At 39.0% G+C, this 18,655-nt stretch overlaps 1 protein-coding gene across 2 annotated transcripts in view; it reads left to right on the plus strand.

Annotated features, from left to right (window-relative positions):
- grid2 (glutamate receptor, ionotropic, delta 2) overlaps nt 1-18,655 on the plus strand; it is a 522,539-nt gene that overhangs the window by 468,981 nt on the left and 34,903 nt on the right. For both annotated transcript variants that reach the window (XM_059338134.1, XM_059338135.1), the window contains exon 14: nt 16,730-16,896. In XM_059338134.1, the coding sequence (XP_059194117.1) occupies nt 16,730-16,896 (167 nt within the window). The remainder of the gene's footprint in view (nt 1-16,729; nt 16,897-18,655) is intronic.

An 18,655-nucleotide genomic window follows, 5' to 3' on the forward strand; every position in this document is an offset into this window, starting at 1 on the left:
CTGTAACACATCTGCAAAACTTTTCTTATAAGCAAAGTAACTTTGTCCAAAATTTGGCCATCTGTAGAGAACAGAAAACCTTGTTGTTGTTTTTTAAGTTTTTAACTTTAATGGTCAATACGTCTGCATCTCAAATAAAAAAGTGCTTTTTTAAAATGTGGTTCCTTGTTTTCCTTTCTCTCTAACACCATATTGAACTACTGTTTTCCATTAGGACACAAGGGCATGGGTACCTTTATTGGAAAGGCAAAAAGAGAGAAAGGACTGTTGTAGTTTAAGGCTTAGCAGCTGGAATAATCTCTAGTGTCTCGGTCACAACTCAGGCTGGAGAGAATCCAAACACAAATGCATACACACAGTCACACATACACACATTGTTTCTGAGTCTGTAATGCACCACAGAGTCATGACCTCTACCTGCAAAAGAAGACTGAGTTTCACTGTGACACACACACACACACACACACACACAGGGACTTGCCTAGCAGTTACAGAAGAGATCATTTCCACACTGCATCGCTTCATGGACCGCATGTAGTCAGGTGGACATTGAAGTGTATCTGTAATGACCAAGTGCAGACCTTCAATGGCAAACTCATTCCCAGTCTCACCCCATCAAACTACAAGGCCTGCATCCCCAAGTATACCTGCAGCATGTGAATGCAGAGACAGTGGTGTTAACATTTGGCTCACGTCTGAGTTGAACTCCGGGGCAGATTTCTGTGAACCGCACTCATAACTAAATGCATTCTGGGAAATCTGTTGTCTGATCTTTCCCCATTTCTTCTGACAGGTGTTTGTGTAGACTGAATGAGTCAAGACCCACAAAAGAGTCCCACTCTGTCTCCCTGTTTACACATGTTCAGATATGCAAGAGTGACTGGAGGCCTTTGAGGGGTCAGTGTTAACATCACTGTCAGACCATGAATGGTGAATAAAGAGCGGTCGAGCAGTGGTACAATAGCAGATGCTTTCAAATTTAGACAAATTCATGGGACCAATGGGGCTGTGTGATCTGGAAGATTCATTTTAGCAAACACCAGCTGTTCATTAATTTTGTGTGAGTGCGGCTGTGGAACCACTCAAATTAACAGAACTGCTGTGAAATATTGGCACAGTATGTCAGTCAGCCTGCTAACTCATAGCGAGGCTCTCCTCTCTGATGACAGATCTTCTGTACCAGGCTTATTGACATTCATTTACCTCAACCGTATTTTCAGGTCCTACAGGTGAAATTTCTCCTGAAATTCAAATTATTCTGGGATAAATAGCAACTGTTGAGAAAAAAAGTCACTTCATTTAATTACCCTCGGGAGTAGAAGGAGCTACAGTGACTGATGGTGTGAGAGCACTCGTGCACCTAAGTCTGTTGCTGGAAAAGCATCTGAGTGTATCAGTCATCGTTTTCTCTCCTTGCCTTCATAACCATTTCTTTCCCAGGGTTCCAATTAAAACTCCTCCAAATCAGACTGTATTGCTTCCATATTAACATATGCAAGGTTTATATATATATATATATATACAAGCGATATGATAGCTTGAAGCTTCAATCAAAATTCAGTCTCAAAAGGCGCCTTGTGGTCCACAGACAGAATCTGTTTGCAATATGTTGCCAGTGTTTTCACCAGAAATTATTCCTTAGTGATGTGGAGGGTCTTTGACACTGTACTTTGACCATTTGGCACAGAAACTTACCACTGAACCCCCTGCTAACGAACTTAATTTAAGAGGGCTGGCAGCTTCTTAGTAGTGGGTTGAACACTGCGGCCTGCATTAATCAGGCCTTTATATTCTCAAAACTGCTTTGACGTCAGATCTGTTAAATTGGCAGAAGATATTCAGGATCTTGTATTGAATCTGAGGCTGCACACTGTTAACCATGCTGATGTTAAAGTGGTACGCTGTGTTATTCAGACTTTGATCTCTGAGGTGCTCTGCAGTGGTTTGCTGTTGTTAGTATTGTGTTTGAGATTAGGGATGTCACAATACCTGAAATGTAGTTGTGAATACTAGTGAAAGACAACAATAAAACAATAAATCTCATTTTACCAGTGGTGAAAAAAAGTATTCAGATCCCTTACTTAAGTAAAAGTACTGATACCCCACTGGGAAATTACTCCACTACAAGTAAAAGATCTGCATTCCAAACTTTAGTAAATGTACAAAAGTACAAAATGTACCTAAAATATCAAAAGTAAAAGTACTCGTTATACAGTATGGACCCACTCAGATTGCTTTATATATTACAAATATGTTGTTGCTATATATTATGAGGTTGGATTGAAAAAAATGTCTAATCATTTTAAATATATTATGTTGTTAACATTTTATGTAAGATATTGACCTGAAGAGTAATTAAAGTACAGTACTTTTATTCTTCCTGAACCCAGAGATGGTTTGGAATGACTGATTGACAATGAACTCTGAGGCTAATCCAGAATTCATAGAACCTTAGTGTCATTCATAAATTATTATTTCTATATAACAACTTTATAAATGACACACATAATGATGATGTACAATTCACATGGGGTTCTTGTCATAATCAACAGCTTCCTGGTATTTGATATCATCTCTGGGGATCAGGAAGAATTCTTAGATCCTTAGTTACATCAGTAACAGTAAGTTTTACTGACAGTTTCTATCTCCTTTTTTTCCACCTGGTATGGAGAAAAGAGAAGGCTGCAGTGACAACTCGGCAGTCCACAAACTTGTTGCTCTCGCTTCAATGAGGCTGAAATTAAACCAACTTAAACTGGACTCACTCCATGCTGCAGCACATCAAGCTTGATGCATCTGGCTGACTTTAAGCAATAAGGGAGCGGGAGAACTCCCCAACATTACCAGTTCCCTACACTACTGTAGATTATGAGAACAATCACAAATTTAGACGTCCACTTCCTGTTCTTGTGACATCCCGATTTCTGATCAAAATCAAACTCCCCAGTCTTAAGAACATGGTTTATTTGAAAAAAGTATGTCCTTTGCCATCCAAATCAAAACTTGACGTTAAAGTTAATGATTTCATGCATCTGCACTGATTTTTCTCACAAGCAAGGATCATCATCATCATCATAATCTGTAGCCAAGTGCACAATGATGTTTTTCACCAGTTCTTTCCATTTTGACTGATCTTCTGCAGTTCTTGTTGCATTATACGGTGTCCTATTCGTCCAACTTGCAACTCGAGAGCCAGGTCTTTCTAGGTCTTCCTCTTCCTTCCTAGTTTTTTGGATTTCATCCTGTGATGCAATGGAGGACCCGGTCGTTGTTAACCCGGGCCACGACTGATCCGGTATGTGGCTGTCTGGTGTAATCATCAAAGTGTGTCAATAGACAAGATAATCTGGTGGTGTCCATCTCCTCTCCAGATGTGGATGGCCGTTGACTCTTGTTGAGCTCATCTGCCTTTTGACAGCTCTTATTTTTTTGTCCTGCTGGGTGTTCACCCACCCTCCTCATCAAGTAAAACCTGATCGGGTTGACAGTTTAGTCGCCGACAACTCCACAAGCTATGCAAGGCAAGGATGCTTAATTCCTTGAGGTGGTAATCCACATGCATACCAGATTGATGATTTCATGCATCTGCACTGATCTTTCTCACAAGCAAGGATATAATTGTGAAATTTAACACCCTGTAAGAGAGGTGGCCATAGATGACCAGCATTCCACGAGGAGAGAAAGGATTTAAGTCAAGTGCAGTGATGTAATTGACAAAGCTAAAGTTTCAATTAACTTGTTTTCTTTCAGACACTTAACAATGGTCATGGAAATTTGAACGGTCAGAGTGCAGAAATTTGCAAGCTGACAAGTCGGTCCTACACAAGGTGTCTGTTCTTATTCGCCTTGACAAGCCGAGGAGCTCAGTAATCTGGACAACCTTGAAGTCAGTCACTGATCCTCTACATTGAGAGGAGCAAGGTGGCAGACACGGTTCACACATTAAGTGTGGGCACTGAGCTTGATTGAGTGGGTGGGGACGAAGGGGCAGATAGAAGATAGATTGGATGGACACTACAGACGTCCTGTCCTCTGTCTGGCGAACTTAAAGGATCATGCCATGTTCTCACTGCAGCATCACAGCTCCATAAAACCACAGAAAAAGAGAAGTCTCACATGGTTTTCACGTGCAGTCATAGGGTGGTTGAGGTAGAGTGAATAGAGAGTATTTTGGTTACTCTTTTCCATGTAGAGAAAATGAGAGAGAAAGCTCAAAAATACACTTATATAGTCAAAAATGAACTGGCACCACAGTGAGAGGGGGTGATGGAAAGCTCTTCGGACCACTTTCATTTCTCTATTTCAGCCTGAAAGCCGTCACGTTTGCAGAGATTGTGAGCACTCTCACGGCCTTGTGTTTTATCTTTTGAAGGTCACTTTTTACAGTAACAATGCAGAATTTTCCAGTCGTCAGTAATGAGTGTATTAATATGCTTATGATTCTGACATGCACATTCAGCATCCCTGTCTCTTTCTTTATCTCATCTGCACGTCTCATCATTGCTTTGTTTTATTTTTTCACATTTAGCTTGCTCTGTCGTCTGTCTCGCTCTGTCACCGTCTGTGTTTGTCACGGACAGATTTCACATCTCTTTCTTCTCTCTCTTTCAATCTGTTTCTGTTTTCCTGAAGCTTTTCCTCTACCTGGCCGCCCTGCTGTGCAGTGATGTTGATGACGTTGTTTCTTTTTTTTTTTAAAGAATAGATCAAAGCAACACATGCATAAAAATTCAATGCATAATGATAAAAGGGTTGATTTTGCATGTGTCTGCTAACCTTGGTATTCAAAACTTTTGCTCTTGTTTTGTTCATCTGCCGGTTTATTTGTATGTTTGTTTTACTTAGATGAGATAAACTTGGTTGAGGACAAATGTTAGGTGAGAGACCACCTGCTTCTTTTCTGACAGAAAGGGTTTCACAAAGACTTCTCTCCAAGGCATTCTCTTTATTGCTCTCTCTGTTTGTTTGTTTGTTTGTTTGTTTGTTTGTTTGTTTCACTGCCTGTCTCACTTTCTTTACTTTCAGACAAAAAAAGGGGGGGGGGGGGGGGGGTAAAAAAGCCCACCATGGACACGAGTCATAATCTAAATCATGCAACTATTATACAACCACTAATCACTAATCTAAGAAAAGCACAAACTTTGTTTTAGAGTGTCAGATTTAAATCTGCCTTCAGATACAGATGATAATGCCTGCCTTTATCCACCCTGTGCAAATATTACATTGTTTATTGATACATTAAGTTTTGGACACAGACAAAAAACATTTTAAAATGTTAGCATGTTTACTGTATAATATACAGTTCCTGTGTAACATTGCTCTTGGCCGTGCAGCCCACTTTGATGTGAGATTGAATCAGTCCAGTCTGCTATCGTCCGGTGTGACATTCACTCATCCCTCTGGGAAAACGACACAGTGCAACATCCACCTGAAGCTTTTCTGCTCCACTTGTCCTCCTCTGAACAACAAATGCTAGTTGCACATCACACAGCTGAACGATTTCAATCCAGCTGTGATTTGCACTCGAACCTCCCCACAGTGATCACTTGTACCTGTTCAACAAAAAGAGGAGTAAATTATTGTCCACCTTTATTGAAACCTTTTGTTGTGTGCCTGGGGTACAGCAACATCGTACATCAGATAAGCTGCTTCATGCAGAAAAGATTGGACTGCAGTGTTATTGTCCTGTGGGGGGGACTTGAAGATTTAAAAAAAAGAACACAATGGAAACGACTTCATGAAAAATATCATAATAAAAACAACTCCTTGTGAAAAATTATTGATAATTGTTTGTTTTTTTTCAGACAGGGAGACAAACTCTTGCAATGCAATTAGAATGTGCTCTTAAATGCAAAACACACAGTTTATCACAGACAGCGGTGGGGCTTCATGTAATTTTGTTTGCAAATAAAAAATATGTAATAAGAGATGATTAAACCTGCTTCCTTTTAAATCTCAGTTTCCACTGACATGTAAATCTCAATTAAATCTGCAACCTCATAAAGTATGTTTAAGTAGAGGTCCTGATCTGAGTTCAAAGGCAAATTGAGACATGAAGATTAAGTACCCAGCGGAAACTACTACTATAATATATTCAACTTACTTTTTTTCTAATGTAATTCAGAATAAGTAAATATAATTAGTATAATTAATTAATAGACAGTTTTTCTGTCGTCTTGATTGTGGACCGTGCAGGTCCCTCTGTTGCTTCTGTGTTGCAGGGCAACAGGGCACAGGTTGGGGCAGAAACCTGGTGTTTTGAGCACAAAAACATACACTAATCTGAGTGTGCAAGAGAATTGGTTAAAAGCCAAGTACACCAGACTACATTAAAAGGAAAAAAAGGAATCATTCACACTTTTCAGAGGCAAGCAAATGTAACATAAGACTTCATTATGAAAAATACAGATGAACAAAGGGAAGATGAAAAGGAAACAGAGAGAAATAATAATTTTTCTGCCAGATCCTATTAAGGGTGGCATCTTAGTTTTGGCTCACTGATCCGTCTCGGATGATCCGTCTCTCCAACATCTGTCTCCAATTACTCCTCTCTTCCACTATCACATCTCTCATCGGCTTAACGGGGTCTGAGCAAAGATTTGCATACAGCGTGGCAATAGGCGATTAATTTCTTCTTTTTTTGCTCCTTCTTCCTGAAGAAACAAAGACGACTAATGACAGCTGAGGGTAATTAAACAACAGAGAAAACAAAGAGGGAGAGGGAGTGAAGAAGTTGTCATATTGCGTCTCAGGGGATGGAGGCAACTGTTGCCACTAGAGCAGGCAGTCGGACAGAACGCCTCATGAGGGATTGATGCCACCTGCGTGCCAGGCTTTCATCATCTGAGATTTGGCCATGGGCGTCTTTATGTGTTTTGCTTCTTGGAAGAGGGAAATGATTGATCATTGATCGTGAGAAAATGACAAGTAAAGCAATTTCGGTGTGTGTGTGAGAAGATAGCGCTGCACTTGTGTGCTAAACTCCAAACTACTAAATAAAGCTGTGAGGAGATGAAGTATGGTATGATTAAAAAAATAATGTTAACACTGATTACAGTGCTTAAAAGCATCCTTTGTGCAAATGCATTAAACTTATTATACAAAAAGTAAATGTAAAGTGGTGACTGGACATTACTCTCTCTGCTTCATAATTAGAAAGACAATCATGCAATATTTCCATTTATTTAATTTTAGATCATGTTTTTGTATTAAAACACAGTATAACTCCACACTCCCATTGCAAACTCCCCTCATACATTTCAAGAGAAACTGTCCTGAAACAACCTTTCTCATATATTGATGCAGTATGATGCATGGAAGGGGAGGTGCCGTCTCCCTCTTCTGTGCCTTGATTGATTCGCTCGCACCTAATCTTATTTTATTCAGATATTCACATATCTGCAGGAAGCCAGCCAGCGGAGACTGGGGGGAATATCTGGCTGGGGAGCAGCCTCTCATTGTAATGCTCTCTGATTTGTCAAATGAGGCCCAAACAAAGGCAGTACAGAGCATGTGGGATGCAAGTGAAAAAAAAAAAGACAAAGAGGAAGAGGGAACGAGCCAAGAGGCAGAGCTAGCTGGCTGGAGGATAGACAAAACTATTTGTAGGGGTTTGTGTGTGTGTGTGTGTGTGTGTGTGTGTGTGTGTGTGTGTGTGTGTGTGTGTGTGTGTGTGAGTGTGAGTGAGGGAGACTATTAATAATGCTGAAATTGGGAAAAGCACTTGGCCTTTGGTGTGCGTGGCCTGACATGTAAAGATAGTAGAAGAAGATTTGAGCTTGTCTCTGGGCTTTTTTTTCTCTCTGTGTCAGTCTCACATCAACCTCTCTCATTTCTCAAAATCAAAGAAATCAAAGTCAAAGTAGAGTGATGCAACACAACACAAGTATACAGTGAGTGTATGCTGTTTAGGGCTTGGAGCATTATTTTCTACTTATTAGCCTGCCTGTCATAACACATGAACACCACGTTCACGTATGCCACGTCCAATGCCAACCCAAATGCATTAGTTATTATGCTACATAATGTTTTGCGAATCAATTTCTTCACATTTTGTGATCTCCAGCCCTGATCAAAGTAGACTTATTTCTGTTTAAAGCTGATTAGTTCACTGGGAGATTAAAAAAGTAATGAATATGTGCTGCCACCACAAATCCATGTGGATAACAATATGCTCACTAACAAAATAATGCATGAATAAAAGCTGGCAAAAATCCTTCTTTATTACGGCCATGAGTTTTCATGTGAAGTTTTTACTCTTCTACAGCCACTTCATCAGTGTATTCCCTCTGGCAAGAACAAAGCACCTCCCATGTGAAAACATTTCACATCAATTGCTTAAAGGCTAAATACTGAGCATTTAAGATACTGACTTTGCACAAGGGGACGATTTGTTATGTGCCACTTTAAAAGTGTTTGTAATCTAAAATGTAATTTATGGATGAGGAAAGTTTTTTTTCTATATTTGAGTTTAAACTTAGAGCAAGAAGTATCTACTATTCCTTTTGCATGTTGGGTGCCCTTGAAGGGATCTTTCTGAGTGAAGGGAGGGGAGAGAAGAAGACAGAGTTAGACAGAGGGAGAGAGAGTGGACCCTGGAGTAGTTTAGTCTTTTTGAAGTTTCAGCATGGCTGGACTCTGAAGCCAAACTGTTTGAACTGAGGATGAGATAGAAGGACCTCCTGAAACCTGCCCAGACACTCATTGGGCTGGTTCTGTCATATAATTGGAAAATAATGTCCAAAGAGAGAGTTGTATAAGTCAGAGTGTGTATGAGCTCACTTTAAGGAGCGTGGTCATATATAGGTGGTTTTCTTCCGGTTTAGAAGTCCAAAAAGTTCATCCTTTACCTTCTATTTATTCGTGCATTTTGCCTCAGCTGGCTGATCATGAAGGAAGTGGACTGACCCAATTTTGCAAATGTTTTCTTTTTGGTAAATCCAGACTTTGTGAACAACCCTGTTGATCCAAAGTCACTGCTGTTGTGCAGAATAGTGTAGTGTTATTGAACGTTAATGCGACTGAAATTAAGTCATTTTTGATAGTTTATTTGACATAGCCTTCTTTATCACATTCTAGTAAAAATTTTCATCCATACTAGATGAGGACGTATCAATTTATTTAGAAAGTATTCTATATGAATTATGTTCACATACCATAAACTATGTTTTCATTTGTTTGTTTTTGTGGGTGTTTTTTTTTTGGCAATTTAACATATCTAGTTCAGTTAAAGAAAACATTCTTGTAATGTGAAGTAGAGTAGGATATAGGTAGGTTTAGGAAAAGATAGTAGACTTGGTTTGGTAAGGAAAAAATCAATTGCCGATGTGAAAGCTGGAGTGTGGAACTGAATATTAAACTGTTCATTACACATTTGACCCTTGCCTACCACTGTAGTTCATTTAAATGTTGCACAAATTATTACAATTCTAGTTCCAACCCAGTCTGTGTTTTACTAGCAATAAAAAACAGACTGGTAAAGTAGACCAGAAAAAACCTACTAATTATGAATAATAGCAGAAAATGATAAACAATTAGTTTTCTATTTCCTGTTTCCTTCCCAATTTGCCTGAAAATACCCCGACACAAATCAGTGCTGCAGCAAAAATAGCCCAGGCTCATGGTTCAGTGGTGTTATATCTTCATTAAATGAGCTCCACCATCACAAAAACCCTTTAAAACTGATCAACAAGAACATAAGCAATGAAAAGGAAGCAGAATTAGGTTCATTTTTTCTGCTCACATGTAAGGAGGGGTGGGAATTAAAAAGTGGCGTGAGAAGGAAGAGAGACGCAGAGAGGGCTTTAATTGAGTGATTATGGATCTTGCTGGCTTGTCTGTGTCACAAAAAAACAAGGTCCAATGCAATGATTAGGATTCATTGGTGGATGTTTGATGTGCGTGATTGTGTGGTCTGTAAGGAGGCATGCAAATGTGCTTTGGTTGGTGTTTGGATGATATTGTGTCGGTGTGTGTATCTGTGTGTGTGTGTGTGTGTGTGTGTGTGTGTGTGTGTGTGTGTGTGTGTGTGACTGTATTTGTTTCCAAAGTGTCTCATTGTTTCTGAGGAAAATAGCTTTTGATAATTACCCTGGCAGAACCCTGGACACGGAGCAGGAGTAAAAGTGTGTGTCAGAGGGGGAGGGGGATATGTGAGAGATGAGGGACGTATTTGAGGTGTGCGGAGTGACTGAGGTAAGAGTGTTGCTTGCATATACATACTGCAGGTGCACGATAACCGTATCTCAGAGTACAGACATTTTATAAGCAGGTTTAAACCTCAGACTGACCACATTTAATGAAGAGTCCACTTGAGAAAAAGCTTATAAATACAACCACAGATAGTCTATGCGGGATTCAAATATTTGATAGCAATTCTCAAATGCACCTGCAAATAAAAGTGCTAAGCAATTCTTTGGATGTTATCTAATGAGAGAAGAGAAATGCAATAACTTCTCTCTTGCCTCCCATTTGTATGATGATAGGAGGATTTACAAAGCCGCCATTTAAAATACCTTGTGAACATAGCCCACTGGTGGGCTGTATTCACAAAGTCTTCTTGGATTTATTGATTGAGGCTTTTGTTTGAGGGCTGAGAACAATGTTACAGTGAGAGACATACTGTTCTCTTCTATTGTTGGACTTCCCGTCCTTTGAGAAAGAGCTACCACTTTTAGATTTGATTAAGGCTCCAGATGAATTAATCATCTTTTGAGCAGGAAGAAAAAGACATTTGTCAGAAAATCATTTATCTCTGCTGTGACAAAAGTTTTTTTGTTGTTTTGTGGCTTGACCTTAAGGAAACTCATAGCCACCACTATTTGTGTAAAAAAAACTATAAACAGTTTTATGGAACAAACTTTTTGTGATATAGTATACAAGAATGTCAATATAACAAGAACATATTGAGCGGAACATATGAATGAATTGTGTAAGAGAAACCTCCTTTGACATAAAAAAAGATAACGCATCACATCTCTTAAAGGGATACTTCAACAAGTGGGGTTGTATGAGGTACTGATCCATAGAAGTACTTCTGTGAACAAGGAAAGCAGTAAAATATGATTTACCCACATTAAAAGACCCACTTAAAAAATCAATATCAAAAGGTTTCTGCTTGGTAAAATGACTGGTTTTCTCAAGGGAGTCTGGTGGCTTTGAATAGATCAGCTGAATATAATGGCTTTCATTCCCTGTTGGAAAGCACTGTCTGAGGGCAAGGTAAAGTGGTTAAAATGTGTTATTATAGTGTGTATTTAAACTGATATAGATTTTTGTAGGGGGCTAGAAATGTCTGCTAAATGTTTTGCTGCTACCTCCATCCATTACCTTCTTAGCTTTTGTGCCATATACTATAATAATGTGCCAAAAATACCCTAACCTCCCCCTCTTGTTTTACAGCTGTGTTTACCTCTGTCTATTCATACTGTACCAGCACAAAACTCCCTGGAGTGATTACAGAGTCTGTTGGTTTCTCCTGTAGCCAAATCCCTGTCACTATTTTTACATGTTCAGAACCAACCTGTTCTAAAGGAACCTGCTTCTGTACTCCTGCATATTGATGCGGGAACATTTCGACACACTTAACTGGCACATACTGTAAAGAATTCAGGTCATACTGTACTCCGCTTTTTAAATAGCTACTGTGACCCGTAAACATCTTGCACCTTTAACTTTTTTACTATAATCTCTGGCAAGGTATCATAGCTACTCTGGTCTAGAAAGCTTAAAGATTTGATATGAACTCTCAAGTGTGTATCTGTCAAGTGTTTTTTTTTACTCGGTTATGTTACTCAGCTGCTGTACAAACAAGGTCTTTCCTCCATGAGTCCAGGGTGAAACAAAGTTAAAATACATATTTTAGCATCAAAAAAAACATGCCAGAAAGCAGCATTTGTTATTACTATTGGGATCATGAATTCCTCCCTTTTATTTTAAAATGCCTAAAGAAGCAGGGAATAGCCAGTGGAAACATCTTTACATATTTGTAGTTCTTTTTACTGGTTTATTTGGATATTTTATCCTCATGCATATTAGTTTAAGTAGTTTAAGTAGAAACATGGAGTCTCAATTGTAGGGTGTCAAAGGTGCATGTAAACAGTTTAACCCAGAGAACACCTTAATTGGAGCCCATTGCAAGCCCTTCGAAGTTACGCTGTGCATGCAAATGTCGCTTGTGAAGCACCTAAAGCTGCCGTGCCTAGATAATCCCACTGAGTCCATACCTAACTGGAGAGCTCATCCATCTTGTTTGCCAGTGACCTATCGCCACAAATAGAAGGTAGACTTTAAGTGTCTACCCACTTTCTTGAATGCTGTTCACTTTCCTTTTCATCGTTTGGACTTGTGCAGGCTGCTGTCCCCGGGGAGATGAGCAATGTGTGTCAGGTACTTGGAAAGCACTAGTATTAATAATAAGTCGCAAAAGAAGCATTAAGTAAAAAGAGAAATGCAAAACAAAGTGCAAGTACATTTAACATACTCTGAGAGATGGGCAGATAAAGAGAATAGTAAAGGCTTTCCCAGTCTGCTTTGGGCCATAATCTTCTTTTTCGTCTCCAAAGTTCTCAGCTGAGAGAAAGTTGCCAATCTTTTCATGCTGCTTAGATAATCATTATCACAATCTGAGGTAGCACAACAGAAGGAGCAAGCTGACCTTCAGCACATCACTTCCGTGGTACCCCCCTGATCACGATTTTGTCTTCAGTAATTAATCAAACTTGAGCCAATATTAAAGTGATGCTTTGCATGTAGAGTACTTGTTCTGGTACATCAAATCAAGCACTCCTGATTCACAGCTACATTGTCTCTGTTTATGAAACACAGCTGCAGCTGCAGGCAAGAGCATTTCCCTTCACAGGCTCCAGCATCATTTTCATTGTAGGGATAATTCCTTTTTATGTGATTGTGTGCCATGTTGGCATTGCTATAATTATTATTTTATTGAGGCTAGTTTAATTGGATTAAAGTTTCAAGAAGACACACTGTGCTTGAAGAACTCTAAGGCCGCATTTAGACCAGATACGGCAGTGCGGCGTAAATGCCAGTAATCCCATACATTTGCATGAATAAAGTGCATTTGACCAGTTGCCGGTGAAGGGATGCTGGGGGAAAAACACAGTTGTCTGCGGCGTAAAAGTTGCAATTCAATTAGTAATTATTCAATTGGGGAAACACAACTGGACGTCACACTGCCGTGCCCAATCATGTAACCAGCAAGTTGGTGAGGGAATATGCATCGACTCTACTGGGCTCATTGAATTCACAAGATTCTCAGCTTTCCATGCATACACAATTTATGTAATCCCAAGCCCATTTAGGAACCCCAATATGCAGAAATACTACAGGGAAAATAACACATGTATATTGCATGAGGAAAACTGCATTGGTCCTCTAGTTTCATATGATATCACTATGTTTACTACAGGCTAGTTGAAGGATCCAGAGGGGCTTCCAGGCTTAATATTACAAGGGTACTTAAAGCCTAATGCTTTCAGCCCTTTCTCCCACATATTCAGTACAGCACATAATAACAAGAGTTATTATGAGAAAGAGTAAGAGTTATTACTTTTTCTCCACTTCATTCTCTCCTTATATATCACTATATAGAGACTCCATTTTTTGCACTATTTTTGTATTTTTCTTATTGTGATCTGTGTTTTTTTCACATCGGTTGATGAAGACTAAGTATATATCCAAGTCTGAGTTATTTTCTTTCCCATACAACTTCCTCTAAAATAGCTCAGTGTAAACGCATTAATTCCAGCCTGCCCTTGCTTCGGAAAGACATCAACACATATAGGTGCTTTTAGCTAAAGCGTCACCTCAACAACAAAAAAGGACAGAATTGGAAGTTGTTATCACTTTAACTTGAGTGACAGGCTTTTTAATAATGCAAGGACTGTTTAACAGCTAAATATGTTGTTTTTGTAAACACAGCTGTAAAAGGGGCCATTATAATGCATTGGTTATTATAATGCAGTGCTAGCCATGGCTGTAGCCATTATGTTTTTGGTGTGGCGTCCATTCGTCTCATTTTTGAGCATTCAATATCTCAGGAAAGCGTTGAGGGAATTTCTTCAAAATTAGCGCAAACATGTACTTGGACTCACGGATGAACTGATTAGATTTTTGTCGTCTAAAGTCAAAGGTCAATAGTCATGTTTTTGGCAATAAATTAGGAATTAAATGTGGTAATTATGAGAAAAAGTCTAAATTATGTGATGTGATTTTATATCAAAGAGTTGTGACATCACTCGGCTACAGAACTGGAGATTGTGACCATATGTCACATTTGGTCAGATACTGAATTGGTGACAATAATCTCTGGAGCACATACTGAAACTGTGATGATTGTATAGATCTTCTGTGCTGCTAAGTTAAAGTTGTGTATTTACAATTATGTTTGTGAGTTGAGACATGAGACATCACCGTGGGGTCACCGTGTCATCTTCCTCACTTGTATTTGACAAAAACCTCTCTTGAAACTTTACCTATGGTTATACAAGTTGGAGCATCTTTGTTGTTTGACGACTGACTGAAACATAAAAACAAAGCTTTGCCCCTTGCTTTACTAAACATGGTATGGACACTTTTTGATCCATTGTGGGAGTTTGTATACTTGAAATGTGAAGTGTCTGAATGCTAAATGTTTATGTTAATGAGATTAGAGCAGCTTTGTTGTGTTTTTAGTGTGGCTGACATCAGAGGTCACCACATACATCCTGTGCATAATAATTCTTTTCAGCCCTTTTCACCCAAATAAAAGTATTTAATGTGCAATTGGAAGCTGTTGAAACAGATTTTTTTACTAATTTCCTTTCCACAAAGCCCATAATCTTTCCAATTCAAAAGCAATAATGAAAAGCCATAAAATTATTCTTCGAAGTAATAAAGTGCTCTTTCCACTCTTTTTAAGGTTGTAAAGAGCACAATGAGCCATTCTGATGCCCTGCAGTGAATTATTGCATACGTGCACACACATGAACATACACACACACACACACACACACACACACACACACACGCACACACTTCAGAGGACTACTGACTGTGAAATTACCCAATCAGAGGGTCTTGTCGGTTCTCAGACATTAGTCATCACACATAGGCCAACTGAGGTGACACACAGACACACACACACACACTCTTCACAAGCACACACAGTGAAGACAGAGGGGTTTGAAAATTTCATAAAGCTCCATTAAAGTTAATGACACACCAAATCCAAAATAATGTTTGTGTGTGTGTGTGTCTATGGGAGTGAATTGCCAGAATAGGTGTCAGGATGTGAATATCACAGCCAGGTTGTTTATGCTCCACTCTTTATTTTTCATGTGAAAATAAAGATTTATGGAGGGTTATCGTGATGCCATGTTAACAACAGGCACCTTAAATTCTCTAAAAAATAAAACTGTGATTCTCCCCTTAAATAACTTCAAATGCTGTAAGCACACACAGTTTGCCCACACATACTAAACAAGGACATGCTCATAAATATGTAAAATACAGTCAACACATACCTACATAGGGTGCAATAAAAATGGCATTAACATATGTGCATCTTCAGTCTGGGGGAATCTTAAACATCTTTTTACTCAATGTACTCATCCACAAAGACGCACAGAGGAGGCTGTTTTTAGAAGATTCTTAACTGGATCAAGGATAAGCTAAACTGCTAATAAAAAAAGCATTTGTCCTGGGAGATGGATCCCTCCTCTTTTTTTGGGAGTTTTTCCCTGGCTGCTGTGAGGGTCTAAGGACAGGGTGTCGTACCATGTACAGTCTGTGAAGCCCTTTGAGGCAAATCTGTGATTTTGGGCTATATAAATAAAATTGATTTGATTTGATTCCTCTCATTCACTTCTTACAGGTATATGTGATAAAGATTAATCTGTCAAAGATCTTACTGTTATTGTATTACCAGCTAAATATAGAGACTGTAGATAGCACAGAAATAGGCTCTGTAAGTAGACATTTTAAGCACTGCCATGAAGAATTAGCATTTGTGCAATTTAGTGCCCCTACAGTTTGAGAGTGCAATTCGATTTTACTCAGCTGTCGTCCATTTGTCATCACATTACTTATTACCTCCTCTTCAGCCTCTTCACCTCTGCCATGATGTCTGAAGAGGCTGATGCTATAGTTAGCAGTTTGCATCACTTTAGCAACAGGTACAGCTTTCTGTCCATCAGGATACTCCCTAAATCAGTGGAAATTTAGAGAGTTGAGGCAAAGCAGCTGTGGCACATCAGAGGGACAACCACAAAGAGTTTTTCTCCTTAAAATATGATCCAGTTTCACAAGTCAGTGAAATGTCATGAAAATATTTTGAAGCTGTCATTACATGTAGGTAAAATAGTCATGTAGTGTTCCTTTAACCAATAAAAAGTTAAGACTGCACAAATAATAGATGCATATAAAATGTTGATCTAAGTAAAAGTCTTTAGAACACTGTTTCAACACACACACACACACACACACACACACACACATATATATATATATATATATATATATATATAGGTCAATAACTGGAAAAATATGCCTCCACTTATGCTTGTTAAATTGAAATGTTTTTTTTCTGTAGGAAAAGCTAGAACCCAGTCAGGGATCTGTTAAATAAACATTCCAATAAGTCAATAGAATGTTGTTATAGTTCGCCTGTACAACCTGAGGTAAAGATTCTCCTTTCTGAATATTAATAACTGTGTGTACATATGTCTTTCAGGTGAAGTACGGTCGATTTGGCTTTGTGTGGGATGCAGCAGTACTGGAGTACGTTGCTAATAATGATGAGGACTGTTCGTTCTACACTGTCAGCAGCAACGCACCGGACCGTGGGTATGGTATCGCCATGCAGCACGGCAGCCCCTACAGGGACATTTTCTCCCAGAGGTAAGAGTCGTAAACAGTCAGCAGCATCCTTCACTGCATTTTATTTGTTATTTAAAGGACATGTTTCACATGCACATTGATGGAGGTGCCATTGTTGTTCCATACTGTTTATCTCAGTCATATTGTTTTCAGTTTTAAGTTGAAAGATAAGTCTTACTTTGAAAAAGCCTTTGGAGAAAAACTTGGGTTCATATATATTCTCCTCTTTCAGGGGAGGTCATGTAAGTTTTACTACTCCAAATTCATTTCAGCCGAATAAAAAGTGGCCACTCCCATAAAGTTTGCCCCTTTTCCTGTTTGACAAATCTGCTCTCTAGGTCAAACCCCAAGTAAATAGCAGATTAAATTGTACATCTATCTTCCAGAGGAAAGAGGCGAATGGCACTTTCACAACTTCTGTGCAGCAAGCTTGCTTAACCTCAGCATGAACCACTGGTCCGCATTGAAGTAAAGTGAGTCTGACAACACGGCCTCACAAATAAGTCAGCAGTAGACAGCGTAGATGTATCCACACTGATCTCAGCTGTTTACCTTGTTGCTGGAGTGTACACAGTGGGGGTTTTGTTCTGTTAAAGTATGTCATGGAACAGGAAAGTACCAGAATTCATTAATTTATTCACTCATTTACTATTTATCTGGTCCCTTACGGCCATCAGGAGACTGGTGATGTCTGCAGACAAAGGTCATTCATTCATCAAGTCTCAGCTCTGTGCTGTTCTCTGTGCCGTGCTTCTACAGTGCTGAGTGTCCTTGTTTGTTTGTTTGCATTCATTTTTAATGCAGTGCTGCGATATAAACCACATCACCAGATTGCAGGTTCAGTCATATGAGGTAAAGAGTGTCTGTGAAGGCCACATAAGAATAGTTTGAGACTCAAGAGGGACTAATGTTGGCTTTATTTGTCATGAAGCATAAGATCATTTCAAGAGGAGGGAGAAACAGAAATGTTTCATGTCTTCATTAGCTTGTCATTATTTATATTATGTAAAATTGTGTGTGTATGTGTGTGTGTGTGTGTGTGTGTGTGTGTGAGAGAGAGAGCTTTACACAGTGTGTGAGTGACTAGGCCTGTCTGTTTACAGCTCTATATCCGGTGGAGCGTTGTGCTTCAGAATATTGCCTATCACAGCTGTTATTAAAATAAACAAGCAATTAATTGACAGGCCATGTTTCCAATTCCCTCCTATTATTTCAGGGGCAATGTCACACTCTCGGGAAGACAGTTTCAAACAGTTTACCCATACTGGTCCCTATGGTTCAAACAAAAACAGACACAGAAATTACCAGGAGAAAAAAATAATCACAGAGGTATAATTGTTTTGTTTTTCTTTGTTGTGTGTGTTTTGTTTGTTTTTTCATTCTGACATTTTTTTTATTATGCAGATTAATTAAGTACAAAGAGGTGGTTTAACAGGAACTGTATTAGCCGTCCGTGCCCTGACATCACACAGAGACATGTTTCACTCAGCTTGATTATCTTTGGTGGCCTGGTCATGACAGGTCTGGAGACTTGATGATTAGGATTTGTGTTTACTGGTGCATCTCCGTTTGTTATTAATAAACTAATTGTTTACTGGATTATATGTTATTTTCCCCAACAATAACTAGACAACACACCACTGCATTTGAGCAAACCATAATCAACTTCAATACAAGTGATTCAAATGTAGATTACATCTAAATTTACACTGTTTTTTTGCAATGGTATGCTTGATTGTCGCAGTTATTGACAATCCTCTAGTATTGCTTATACAGCCCA

Source organism: Centropristis striata, chromosome 7, assembly GCF_030273125.1.
Source record: "Centropristis striata isolate RG_2023a ecotype Rhode Island chromosome 7, C.striata_1.0, whole genome shotgun sequence".
Classification (NCBI taxonomy): domain Eukaryota; kingdom Metazoa; phylum Chordata; class Actinopteri; order Perciformes; family Serranidae; genus Centropristis; species Centropristis striata.